The sequence below is a fragment of the Trachurus japonicus genome, chromosome 4 (genome assembly GCF_045865225.1).
Source record: "Trachurus japonicus isolate A0001 chromosome 4, Traja_1.0".
Classification (NCBI taxonomy): domain Eukaryota; kingdom Metazoa; phylum Chordata; class Actinopteri; order Carangiformes; family Carangidae; genus Trachurus; species Trachurus japonicus.
Window position 1 is genome coordinate 28682456 of NC_140910.1, and position 14253 is coordinate 28696708.

The 14253-nt window shown below is 43.1% G+C and overlaps 1 protein-coding gene across 2 annotated transcripts in view; it reads right to left on the minus strand.

Moving 5' to 3' along the window:
* LOC146989132 (tensin-3-like) overlaps positions 1-14253 on the minus strand; it is a 52804-nt gene that overhangs the window by 32217 nt on the left and 6334 nt on the right. The window contains exons 6-13 of one of the 2 annotated variants that reach the window (XM_085775103.1): positions 12939-13022; positions 12635-12747; positions 12475-12535; positions 12300-12375; positions 11318-11447; positions 10935-11000; positions 9399-9503; positions 1942-2829 (exon numbers count right to left, since the gene is read on the minus strand). In XM_085775103.1, coding sequence (XP_085631229.1) covers positions 1942-2829; positions 9399-9503; positions 10935-11000; positions 11318-11447; positions 12300-12375; positions 12475-12535; positions 12635-12747; positions 12939-13022 — 1523 coding nt within the window. The remainder of the gene's footprint in view (positions 1-1941; positions 2830-9398; positions 9504-10934; positions 11001-11317; positions 11448-12299; positions 12376-12474; positions 12536-12634; positions 12748-12938; positions 13023-14253) is intronic. The other variant, XM_085775105.1, reaches the window with a different exon arrangement.

The window sequence follows — 14253 nt, forward strand, 5'->3', positions numbered from 1 at the left end:
CTGCTGGAGATTTCCACAATCAGGTCACGGTTATAAATGCTCCGTCTGTGTGTTTGACGCCTATAACAAGCTCCAACCTTCATCTTACTGCCACCAGCTTGTTGGCACAGGTGTATTTTTCCTAATGTGACTGTCGACTGTTGTTTCGTCCCTGTGCGAGTGAAAGACCTGTTCACTCAAAAGACTTTCACATTTCCTCACATTCCTGTTGGATTATTTTTGGTTGGAGGTGTTGAGAGTTTGTGAAACACCACGTGACGTGAAGGTGGATTTTGTTTTTCCTTGCTACAGCCCGTGTCCGACGAGTTAGTACTACTACAGTTGGCAGCTGTGTTTCATCCACACTGAGGGGGCGAGTGGGTTCATAAAGGCAAAGTGCATAGTGAGTGATGGTAGAGGAGGTGGAGAGGGGATGCCCCTGCTCTGATGGCAACAACATAACAACATAACCATGTGTGCAGGGATGGGAATGGGAGGAACACAGTGAATGATTGAGTTTGAGTTGATGGATGTGAACATTAGTGTCATCATAAATTTGATTTGGAGATCCAGGGTGAACCCCAGCGTCGGCGCTGGACCCTGCAGGAATACGTGCAATAAATAATGGATAGATGTTTAGGATGTCAAGTCTAGGGATGCACCGGTCCTGATATTGACCAAATAGCTGGATCAGGTATCGGATAACGGGGCTGATCCATGACACCGATCTATTCACGTGTCAGCAGGACACATGCAGCATGCCGGTAGACACCAAACAAAGAGCAACAATGTTTTACAAAGTCAAGCCTGAAGCCTTCACTCTCTTCCACATGCAGATATTAGGGCTGTACAGCCAGTGCACTATTTGTATTCGAGTTCAGATCCGGGCTTTTAAAAAAAAACTTCAAATTTGTTATTCGTATTCGGGAAGAAACCGGAAGTGGGCGCACTAGAGACTTTTGCCAAGCTAGCCGACTAACTTCCGCTTTAGCTCTCGGCTAACTAGGACGGGAATAAAATAATTGAATCATGCAACTCTTCTAGACTTTCTAAACGTAATCGGACTCAATGGATCAAATCCTGGTAGTGAAACGAGTTGTTTCACTACCAGGATTTGATCCTGTTTGATCCTTGTTTGTGGGGTTGTGACACTCAAAAATATTTATCCACCGTTTTGATTGGCTCAAAACACGCACCAACATATTTTTTTGCTCCATTTTGTTTTAATCTCTTGTAGTTGGCTCAAAATCATGCTTATAACACGGATCCAAACGTTTCTTTTTCTTTAGGAAAAAGCTCCCGAATAATGAGGAGAAACTTCGGACAGAAAAACTATTCTGGATCAAAGCATTATTTGTGTACTTCCGAATAACATATTCGGGTTCGGGTACATCTCTACAAGAGGCCTACTGTACGTATACACTTTATTAATTCAACAGTGGTATTGGATCGATATCGCGTATTGAGGCCTGAGCCCTAAGCCCAGGTATCGGTATCGGGGCTGAAAAAGACGGATCGGATTTTAATTAAATTGCACCATATCATATCAAAATCTCAAGGCTCTTTTCAAACAGAGCAGGTCTGTGCACTTCATAACAACAGTGACAACAGCGACAGTGAACTACTCCCACCACGAGCAGCAGGACTGGACTCAGTGCGGGCGACCATCTGCTTCAACCAGCTGTGGTGAGATATTTGCTTTGTAATTCTGATTTCCCACCATATCGTGGACCATCTGTAAGAGTTTTACTGTACATGCCAAGACAGTGTTACAGTGGCCAAGGCGGGAGATTACCATGTATTGTAGTCAGTTACTTTATTAATTAAGTAATGTTAATGTTAAACCATTGGTTGCATTTGTTTAAAACTCCCAAACCCACACATCACATGTTTTATATCTAATGAGTAGAAATAAACGGATTCTATTACAGTATAGACTCATAACCACACTGTTTGTCTTACCTGACAGGTGTGTGTTTCCCTTGTGGCTGAGCCCGTTGGTTTGGAGGGAGGCGGAGCGGGACAGAGGGGAACAGCGTGTTGGGACAGGGATGAAGGTCGGGTCCAAATCCAGAATGAGCTGGTTCAGCTGCTCTATGGACTCGTCGATGTCCGTGGTTAACGACGACAAATCCTCCTCCTCTTGTTGTTGCGTGTTGTCTGCATTGTGTTGTGTCCCTCTCTGCACGGCATCTCTGCTGCTGCTCCCTCGAGCCGGAGCGTCCGGAGCGACCAGAGGTGGAGGCCTCTGTCTCCTCAACCTGCTCGGCCTCTCCTCCTCCTCCCCGACGTCCACCCTCTGCTGCTGCTGCACCCAGGACTGTGTGGAGTAGTACTCGGTTTGGACCGACGACCTCTGAGGATCCGGTAGGTTCTCCGAGGACAGGGAGCCGAGGCTGCTGGAGCTCGGTAGGTCCAAAGCAGAAGCTGCTGCGTCATCTTCATCGTCCAGTATGTCTGTCTCCCTCTCGCTGGATGAAGCCTCCCCGTTGACACTGTGTCCCAGTCCGGTGTCGTCTTCAACCACCTCCTCTCCTCCTCCCCCTCCTCCTCCTCCGCCACACGCTGCCAGCTCACTCATGACCTCCAGGAGAGGCTGAGCGATCTCAAAGTCCAGCCCAGAGAGCAGCTTCCCTGCCTGGGTGCCCTTGTCCCGTGGGGTCGTCGTCCCTCTCCTCTGTCTCCCCTGCGAGGCCACGGACAGGCCCGAGTCGCTGCTGGCGGACGGAGCGCGGTCGCTGCAGGTTGGGCTGCTGGTGGTCGGGGGCAGGGAAACTCCTTCCTCGCTGCTCCTTTTCCTCACTCCGCTGTACAGACCGCCATGTCCAGGGTCGAGCACGTGAGGAGGAGCTGAGGAGATAAAACCCAGTGTTACAATTCATGTAAACATGATGCAGAGAGGAGGGTTTCTTTAGCAACAAAATGCATATTTAATGACAGATAGTGGTTAAATAAAATCCTTTACTGCCTTATCACTTACACATACTCTATTCTTGCAACAAACATCTGTAAAAATATGAACAAGAGCTGCGACAAAGGATGATGTTAACTGCATCATCTGATTAGAGACATTTTAGTCAAGTTAAAGGTCCCATATTTTGTATAAAGGTAGATGTCCATATGTAGATTGATTATAGATCAGGTCTAGGCTACATCAATACTGTTAAAGTACATTAACAAAGACTCAGTCCGAAGAGAAGTTCACAATTCAGAAACTGAGCCTTAAAACTCTGTAACTTTATGATGTCACAACAAAGCAGTCACTAAGCCCCGCCCACCCGTACCTTAAAACTATGAATATATAAAACACAAGAAAAGTGCAAAGTATAGGACCTTTATACAGTAAGAGTTTGACTACAAGTGAAACTTACAGCTCGTTCTTCAAGTCTGACTCACCTGCATTTCTACTGTAAATGACTCATTATGACACACACACACACACACACACACACATACACAGGTACACGTATACACACACACACACACACACACACACACAGGTACACACACACACACCACCTGTTGGACCACAGCCATCACTCCAGACACACTCCATGTAGATAACACAGAGCCCCTTTGTGTGGGGGCCGGCGGATGCATATGTGTGTGTCTGTGCATGTGTGTGTCACGCTAAGGAGGTGTGTGACATGGACGTCTACCTGAGGAGGTCAGATGGAGCTGATTGCATGCTCTCTCACACACACACACACACACACACACACACACACACACACACACACACTGAAAGTTTGTAGTAATACAATACAAGCGATCTGTGAGTCTTGCAACACACTGGAAACATATCAGTGTTATAAACAGGATTGATTAATCGGGTGTTGATTGCAACTGTAATGCTGTTAAATTATTTCTTTCTTTTATTTTTTGGCTTCATTTGTTAATTTTTGGATACCTGTTTCTTTCTATAACTCTGAAACCACAAAGAGCTCCAATGGATTTACTGAAATATTGAATTAAAGAGTAGGCATTTATAAGCTAGATAACTTCACAGCCTACACCTTTTCGATCTATTTATGAACTAGTTGAACTAATGATGGTATTATGGAAGGTTGACTGATTGTGATTGATGCTCTATACTGTAAACAATTTTTGTAAAAGATCGAATAAACTACTACTACTACTAGAGTTGATAGCAATTAATGAATTAATCAATCATTCAATTAATAGAAAATGCATCGAATCTGTTGCTTTTTTGTCATTTGTCACATTTATACTGTTAGTAGGACAAAATATGCAACTTAAATGTGTCAAAGTGGGTTTTAGGAAGCAGTTAGAGTCGTCTTTGTTTAGTAGACAAACAATAAATCAAAATGAATCTTATCTAAACCAACCAGACAGAGACATATTCAGACTGAAGTTCTCCTCTGACACAGGCTGCTACACTCAGATCAGATAAGGCTGCACAGCTCGGTGGCTGCAACACTACATACAGTCGGTGCACATACCAGAGCTGTATGAGCGCAGCCTCTTAAGTCCAGAGAGGCAATAAAACTCAAATACCAGACATGCATGGTAAAACCTCACAGCTGGTCTCACACACACACACACACAAACACGCACACACACACACAGATGCGCAGATGAGAAAAATATTAACAAAGTGATGAACACGTTGTTTAAAGTTTTACTGTCCTGTAAGAGCTTCAATTAAAACACTCACACTCACACAGCAGCAGCAGCGTAGAATCAAGGAGCAGCTTACTTTACCAGGCAGTCGGGGGGTGAAAACTTTCACTGTTTCCCTCTCGCAGACTAGAAACAGGATGGAAAAGCTGCAGGCTGAAGAACTCCCCCTTAGCAGCCGGAGAGAGAGAGGAAAAAGAGAAACAGATGACAGGCGGAGAGGAAACAGAGGCGAGGACGAGGACTGAATGAGAAGGATGAAGGACGGAGACGCTGAAAAAGATTCAGTCAGACCAGCTTCGCTTCAACTCCTCCTCCTCCTCCTCCTGTGCTGTCCTGTCGTCCTCTCTGTCTCACAGGAAGACAAGCAGTGAGCATTCTTTCTCTTAAGGTGCTAACAGCCCCCCTGTGCCCCCCCCCACCACCAACCCTCCTCCTCCTCCTCCTCCTCCTACGCCTCTTTCTCTCTCTCTCTCTAATGTCAGTCCTGCACTCCTTCCTCTCCCGCTCCGTCCCCTGCACTACGAATCCCCGCCTTTACCGCCACCAAGAAATCAGCCTTTGCTTTGCTTTGCTCCCCCCCTCCCCACTCCCACTCCCACTCCCATCCTCTACCCCCCCCCCCCCCCCCTCCTGCATCCTGTCCGGGGGCTGACACAGGTAGGTGAAGCTGTGGAGAGAGAGTGTGTGTGCACTGCAAAAACTCAAAATCTTTCCAAGAATATTTGTCTTATTTCTTGTCAAAATGTCTCATTTCTAGTCAAAAGTAAACTCTTTTCACTTAAAATAAGACTCATCACCTTAAAAACAAACTTGTTTTTGGATAATTTTCATTTGTTTCAAACGTATTTTCACTTGAAATAAGTAGAAAAATCTATCTTTTTATACTTATTTCAAGTGAAAATATGCTTGAAAGAAGTAAAAAGTGTCTAAAAACGAGATTTGTTTTGACTAGAAATTGCATTTTGACTAGAAATAAGACAAATATTCTTAGTAAGATTTTGAGTTTTTGCAGTGTGTGTGTGTGTGCTCATGCATTTTCATGTCAAAGGGAGGGGGGGGGGGGGTGCAGTAGAAGGAAACTGAAGGGTGGATCATTCACTAGCATGCACACATGCACACACATATAAACACACACATGCAGGTGGAGGAGTTTGTGCTGCACACATAATGCACTTTCAAGCAAAAACACACAAAGCACAAGGACCTTGAGCTGGCCAAATATGGAGAGGGGAATGTAAACATGGGGGCGGGCTCTGGAGAGGCTTGTGTGCAGAGGTTGGGGGGGCGACATATTGGACAAATTGCAACCTGCAACTTGAACCTGAAAGACGCACACACACAGAAAGAGAGAGAGAGAGAGAGAGAGAGCAGAGGAGATAAAGATAAAGGGGGAAGAGAAGAAAGGGAGAGAGTAAAAGAAGATGTTGGAGATGGAGCGATACAAAGAGAGGGGGGGGGTGAGGGGGTGAGGTGTGGGTGGGGTGGGGGGTTGAGAGGGTAAAGTAGAACCACCTGTGGTTGAAAACAACATTCTTGCGTCTGGCTGCGTCGCTAACTGGCTGCCACCCTCATTACGCTGCTCCTGTGTGTGTGCATGCGTGTGTGCTGGCGGTTAAAACGTAATGGCCATGTGTGTTTGCATTCATATGTATATGTGTGTGTGTGCAGGTGTGTGTGTGCAGGTGTGTGAGTGTGTGTGTGTGTGTACATGCTATGGCCCCTTCTATCTAAATTACATGGCTGCTGCGCCGGAGCAAGATTTAGCACAAACGGCATAAAACAGCTGGAACTGAAACCTCAGCCACCGGTTTGACAGTGATTGTTTCAGCTGTCTGTGTTTTTGTGTTTGGGTGTTTTTCTCTTTGTGTGTGTTTGTGTGTGGACTGTTATTCTAACTAAATTGAATGTCACTGAAAAACAGCCGCCTCCACACACACATGCACACAAACACATGCACGCACAGGTCTGGTCTGAAATGATTGTTGTTACACTCGTCTCTCTGGAACGTCAGAGCGACCTCCTCTGTGACCGCAACAGTTGTAAGCTGTCGCACTGACGACCAGAAAATTACCCACAACCAAATGACCGCAGCCAACGCCAGAGTCCGAACACACACACACACACACACACACACACACACACACACACACACACACACTTGGCTCAGAGACTGGATCAAGCCCCCACAGCAGACGGACGCAACATCTGAACAGCAGCCAGACACAGTCATACTTCTTTTTCTTTTCTTTTCTTTTTTTTTGGACACTCAGAGACAGAAAAACACAAAACATCTGACACATTATCCAACATGTCAGCAGCTGCCAACTTCCACATACAGGACAAAGACAAAGCAACATTATCTTAACATAGGAGTTGTGGATGGAGGAGTGATATTTGGTGCCTCCCACCCTCATTTTGCAGTTGTAACTCAAAGACAGACCTAGATCACAGTCTTTGTCTGGTGAGTAATATAAAGTATGCATTGGTTGCATGCATTACATCATGATAGCAGACAGTGTTTATTAAGTTGTCACCACTGTCCTGTCTATTTTTATTTTGTTTTGTCTGTTTTGTTGATGACATGGTTAATGCAACCACCTTGTCATCTGTCCCACAGGAGGTTCAAGTCAAGTAGATTCTCCTTTTAGCTCTGGTTTGGTCTCCACCAGCTCCTGAGGGAAAACTAACGGCGAACTTTATCTTTAGCTGCTGAATACTGCTTTTTTTATTTTCTTCTGTGCCATTTGGTGCACACTGGTTATCAGAGCTTAAAGGGATAGTTCAACATTTTGGCAAATTGGCCCATTGCCATAATCCCTATAGTCATAGCGGTAGGTTTGTTACCTTTATTTGTCGGTGCAAGCTGTTTTTAGAACGGCGGAGCAGAGCCGTGAGCTGCTCAGAGCTACGCTACGGAGGCTAATGGGATTTCTTGGTTTCCCTCATCAAACTCATCAAATATACAATCCAACAACTCCAAAATGCTCTGGTGGACAAGTTGTGACCTGCACATTCACCACGCTATGAGATAATAACAGAACGTTACCAGACAGAGTTGTTTTAGAGGTAAATTCATGCAAAACCGCTGATGCATGTTCCCGTCGGGAGCAGTTTTATGGCTATCTAAAACATGCATTTTTAGAGCTAAGATTAGACTTTTCTCATTTCTCTTATTTATTTATTCAAAAATGTGTGATTTTTTTTCAGCTTTCAGGTTGACCTGGTTGTTCATCCTCAGCTGAACTCACCAGTAGTTGTATCTATGGACACCTCAGGTCAACTACCTCACTCAAGGACAAATCAGTGATGGTTAATGGAGATTTGTCCTGCAGGTGCACAGTGACCTTAGAGTTACACGTCTGCTTCACTCACCTTTAGGTAACCACCAGTAACACAGGCCTAGATTGATTTTTTTTTCTCACATATGCATGCATATTTGTTATTCTCTCAGTTAAATCAGAGACTCTCAATGTGTTTTTAGATCAAACCCTACTGAGCCTGTATGTTTTTACTCAGTAATTCTTTGGATTGTCATTGTCAGAGTAAGAGAAGAAATAATAATCACATGAGCTGCACATTAATGTTGTCCATGTACAACTTTTTAGTCAACTTTAATTAGTTTAGTTCAATCAAAAATACAATCTTTGCTCAAGTTCCACTTACTGAAGCCTTTCCAGAGCTCTCAGCCACATCTCATCAGCACACGTGCACCAATTCATATCTTGTCTTAAAAGTTTTGAAAAATGAGAATACCATCTGTATAGTACATTCACACACTTCAGCTTACACACACACTTGGTGTTTGCTGTTTGATCCACACTTAATCCACTTTCATATAAGCGATTGTTGTGTAAAGGGCGGGAAAAACACATGAGGACATCTGAAGGTGTGCAGCAGCATACTTTGGAAAACTACCAGCAGGTTACCAGCATGTGAAGTCCACAGCACATGACACATGAGGGTAGAGAAACGTAACAGTTTATAGGTCGGCCTGAACTGAATCTGGCCTCTGCTTTAAAGGGATAGTTCAACATTTTGGCAAATTGGCCCATTAGTCATAGCAGTAGGTGCAGAGCCGTGAGCTGCTTAGAGCTACGCTACGGAGGCTCATGGGATTTCTTGGTTTCCCTCATCAAACTCATCAAATACACAATCCAACAACTCCAAAATGCTCTGGTGGACAAGTTGTGACCTGCACATTCACCACACTATGAGATAATAACAGAACGTTACAAGATGGAAAATGGAAAGACTGCTTGCTGAAAAACTGTCCCTGAAGGCAACGTGCATCAGCGGTTTTGCATGAATTTACCTCTAAAACAACTCTGTCTGGTAACGTTCTGTTATTATCTCATAGCGTGGTGAATGTGCAGGTCACAATTTGTCCACCAGAGCGTTTTGGAGTTGTTGGATTGTGTATTTGATGAGTTTGATGAGGGAAACCAAGAAATCCCATTAGCCTCTGTAGCGTAGCTCTGAGCAGCTTGTGGCTCTGCTCCGCCGTTCTAAAAATAGCTTGCACCGACAAATAAAGGTAAAGAACCTAATGCTATGACTATAGGGATTATGGCAATGGGAAAATTTGCCAAAATGTTGAACTACTGTATCCCTTTAAAGAATTTCAGGCGCATAGGTAACTAGAGGTCACTAAAGGTCAACCTGCATAAATCCTGTTGAATTCAACAAGACGGGGGAAAGAAAGTGAAAGAAACTTAAGGAGAGAGTTTTAAAAGGGAAAAGGAAATCCTGATTGGAAACATTAAAATGCGTCCCACCTGTCTCCAGAGACGACGCGTCCTGGAAGGAGTCTCGTCTCACCACAGGGTCCAAGGTGTCATAGTCCATCGTGACTGAGGCGCCGTTGTGCCACAGCTCCCTGCCTGCACATGGAAATGACCGGCAGACACAGAGGCAGCGCTGATCAGGAGTCAGTTAAACAGCAACATGACACACACGCACACTACACACACCCACACACCCACACACATACATACACACCTATGAGCAATAACACTGGCCGACATCTAAGCGCCAGATTTTATTCTGTAAATTTGCTTTCAATCATAATTTGCCTTTAATTTTGTTGCACTTTATACCTGTCTGTCAGTGTGTGTGTGTCTGTGTGTGTGTGTGTGTCTGTGTGTGTAGTGTGTGTTTGTTCTGCCTATGTGTTCTCTCCTGTCTACTGTATCTGCAATCTGAATTCCTGTCAGATGTGTGTGTGTGATAACGCCTTGTATTGCTTCCTGTTGATAGGCGAGGGCGCTGGTTGTGTGTGTGGCGGCTCTCCTGGTGTCCAACGCTGCCCCCACCTGGGAGAGAGTGTGTGTGTCTGCTGGGCTTGATGATGAAATGTTTCATTCATTAGTGGTGTGTGTGTGTGTGTGTGTGTGTGTGTGTGTGTGTGTGCTAGAGTGTGTGTGTGTGTGTGTGTGTGTGTGTGTGTGTGCTAGAGTGTGTGTGTGTGGGTGTGTGGGTGTCATACTTTAAACTGAGTCATTTTCTGTCTCCTCTGCTTCAGTTGAGCGAAACAATGAAGAGGAATTTGTAGACAAAACCATGTGTGAGTGAGTGAGTCTGGGTATTTTTATGCATCAGGTCGACACAAGGTCAACAAGACCAGGTTTAGAGGTTGTGACCTTTCAGACAGAATAGGAAGTTCAGTAACACTGAGTACATTATTAAGCATTAATATATAAACTAATGTGTTAATTAAGGCTGAGTAATGCATACATAATGATAACTAATTACATTATTCAACTTTTATTGTTACTTAATAATTTATTAACTAACTTTGAGTAGTAAACATTAATTACAGGTAACTGCTTACTAATAGGCTACATTAATTAATGTGTTTCCTAATCCTAAGTAATACATAATAATGATTGTTAATATATCTGTAAACAGTTCAGTAATGCTTAATAATGTACTAACTAACGTTAATTAAGGGACCTTTATTGTAAAGTGTTACCGGAAGTTCAATTTATTTGGAACTGTGGAGATTCACTGTGGTGGTTTTGGTTCTTGAAAACACAACAATAACTTCTTATGGATCAAAACTTCAAATAAAACACGGTAGAAATATAAAACTTGTTTTGTTTAGACTCTGCAGAAACCAGGTCAAACTCATTCATATTTATTGTGTATTGTGTGTGTTGTGTGGCTATAAGCTTCATCAATGTATGTTGTTATGATGCAATGTAAAGCCCTTTGAGACAAACTGATTGTAAAAATGGGCTATACAAATAAAATTACCCTGCCTTGCCTACATAAGAAATAAAAAAGTCTTTTATGAGTGTTAGTCTGTCTACCTGAGATCTTTTCTGGACTGTCAGAAAGCAGCAGCTCCACTTTTCCATCTTCTGGGAAGCGAGGATCTGGAACATTATGTAAGAGACAGAGATCAGACGGACACCTGAACAGGTAACTCTAGCGGACCTTGTGTTCCTGTGTGCACTTCACACCTGCACAGCTGATACCAGGTCCAAGGTCAGTTCAGTTCAGGTGTTTACATTGGCGGAGGCGGGGAGGTGAGCAGAGAGAGACCGGCGGGTTTATCAGTCACAGATTAAGACTGATAGAGCAGTGGAGCAGTGGGGTATAGATAGTGTGTGTGTGTGTGTGTGTGTGTGTGTGTGTGTGTGTGTGTGTGTGTGTGTGTGTGTGTGTGTGTGTGGCAGCAGGGCATAATTACCTTCACTGGCCCAGTCAAGGTCTGCCTTAGAGAAGGTGAGTGTGTGTCCGTGCACGAGGCCGGTGTGAAACTGGAGACGGAAGACGACCTGACGACTGGATGAGCAGCTGTTTTTATCGTAACACACCACCTACGGTCAGAAAGTAAACACACACACACACACACACACACATGTATAAACTACTACATGACAGACAGGCGATGTTGCATCGTCAGTGTTATAAAACAGAAAAACAGCTAAGTTTATTTAGTTTATTTTTTGTGTTATTGATTTACATATGTTTTGTCATTTGTATTTTGAGTAGGTTCAAACATATCAGACATTATACACACACAGAAAATAAAACCACTTTAATTGGACTGCCTTATCTAAGTGACTTATAAGAATTGTCCTTGAGAGAATCAAATTATACAGTACATATAATTATTTATAAATTTAATATGCTCTGCTGAACCATATGAAGTTTAAATCACAAAGAATGGAAGAATGGTGTTTGCTCAGGTAAGAACTGACAGATATAAAGTCTGTTATTGATGCTTAAGTTTGTTAAATTGTTGAATTTCCTTTTGTATTTCATTGACCTCTGTTTTAACTTTAGTACACATTTGTGTGATCTGAGGAATACAGATCAGATTTTACAGTATTTATTTAGTTTAATTCGATCTGTTCTTTCCAGGAAATCATTCAGTTTCTTAAAAAGGATAAAAACTGTAAAATATTCTTCATTCATTCACAAGAAGAAGGGTCGCCCCCTACTGGATCCCTGTTGTTAAAGTTAAAGTTAAAGATACTTTATTAATCCTTTGCAGGAAATTACAATGTTACCGGCAGCAGAAGACAACACAAGACCACAAGCACGCATCATCATGCACAAAAAATACACAATAATACAATAACAACAATATGTAACAGTCATGATAAATGATTTTTGAAACAGTTGAAGGGTTTCTCATAATAAAGTTCAGAGTCATCCTCACTCACCATGATGTCTCCTTTGAGCAGCTGAGCCGGCTGCAGCACAAAGTAGAGTCGGTCTGTCTGCGCTGCATTAACGTGGCTGTTGTGTGATGGAGACAAACACAGGTCATCTGTTAGTGTATGTTTAGAGGTTAATATATACTGAATGAATATATAATAGACTGTGTTGGTTTCTTACTAAACTGCTGATGTGCAGACGGCCTGCAGGCTCTGGTAGACTCTCAGAAAGAGACAACATCCTGAGAAGAAGACGACGACATGATTAAAAAACAAAAAAAAGAGCATTGTACTGCATGATGTCGTATCTGTTTCCCTTCAATCTGCTGCTGCTGCTTTACCTCCATCTGGTCTTATTCTGGGGAGACCGTGAAGAACGACACAGAGGAGGAAAGATGGAGACGGACACATCCTCAGTCCTCCTTTTAACATGCTGCCCAGCATCCACATGTACCTGCAGAGATGAAAACGGTGGAGGTTTCATTGAGTCTACTCACTGTTTCAGCAGAGGATAAAGCAGATGAATGGTGACCCTGCAAGTCAGAGGTCAACTGTCCCCTGCAGATCCCCGGGTCTACGTCGTAGATCAGACGCCGAAGGTTAAGCTGCTGCTGACCTACGACCCTGCAGCGCTCCTGTTCCTACCGTTTCTGTGAGGGGGTCATCAGGGCCGACAGCTTGTCGTTGTAGAACCTCCTCATGGCAAAGTGGTCGAGAGAAAGGCCTGCACTGAGGGAGAGGAGGATGTTCAGACAGATTGTCCGTGTAAACAGTTTGATTTGTATACAGTGAGGTGCTTCTGCTTCTGAGATCACAGAGAAAACAAGTGCAATACTGTCTGCAGCGTGGAAATTTCTGAAATGTGTCACTTTGCTGATGAAGATGATGTGATACAATCAAAAGCTGCAGAACAGCAACTAAACATGGACAAAAAAAAATGAAAATAAACACCTGTATGTCTGAGACAACTGAGGAAAATCCATCTGATATAATTGAAACCACTGACATCTCCTTGTAATTGATACAAAACTTGCTTAATTAATACTGAATCCATCATTTATTCAGTGTGACACACAATAATTAAACATTTTATAGATGGTTTTACTAAACCAGAGTTAACTGTGTTTTTAAATTATGTACTAATTAGTATCAATGAGGGAAGAGCGCTTTATAAAATGGTGAATTTAGTATTTAATGAAGCTTAACTAAATTAATAGTGTGTAGTCATTCTCTAGTGTTACCATGGTACGATTGTTTCCTCATCTGCAAAACTTGATTTTGAATTTGCGGCTTCATTTAAGAACAGACACAAGCTCTGTTTTTAATTTCCTAACTTGAAGTCTTCAGACCCGACGCTGACTCCAGATATTTATCAGACAACATCACACACACTCAAACTCGCTCTCACACTCCCTCTGGAGCCACAAAAGGCTTCATACAACTACTTTTTCTCTTTTTTTCTTCACAGATGCAGCGCTGCTCCCAAAGACCAATAAACAGACTCTGATGTGTAAAATCCCCTTTAAGGGATTAAAAACATTCAGCAGCAGCAGTGAGGCCTTTTAAGAATCAGTGTGTCCCCAGACTACCTCCTCCTACTGGATAAACTGTCCCTATGAAAATTATCAACAAGGATTCTCAGAGTATTCTCAAGTATTTTAAAATAAAAGACCTGAACAAATAAAACCAAAACATGTGTGAACTGATAATAGAAGCAGTCAGATCAGATTTACAGTCACTCACGAGGGCAAATACAGTACGACTGCAAGAGGAACAATGGTCATAATCAGCTATTTCTCAACGGTGAGTCAACTGCTGCGCGGCCATGAACAGGGAGCCTGCACACACGTGCACATCAGCAGATTGGAAATCAGCCTGATCTTCCTCCTTTCTGCATTTTTTTTTTTTTTAGCTGCCTGACCTTTCACTTCATCCCTTTATTAAACGTGGCAAAAGGAGG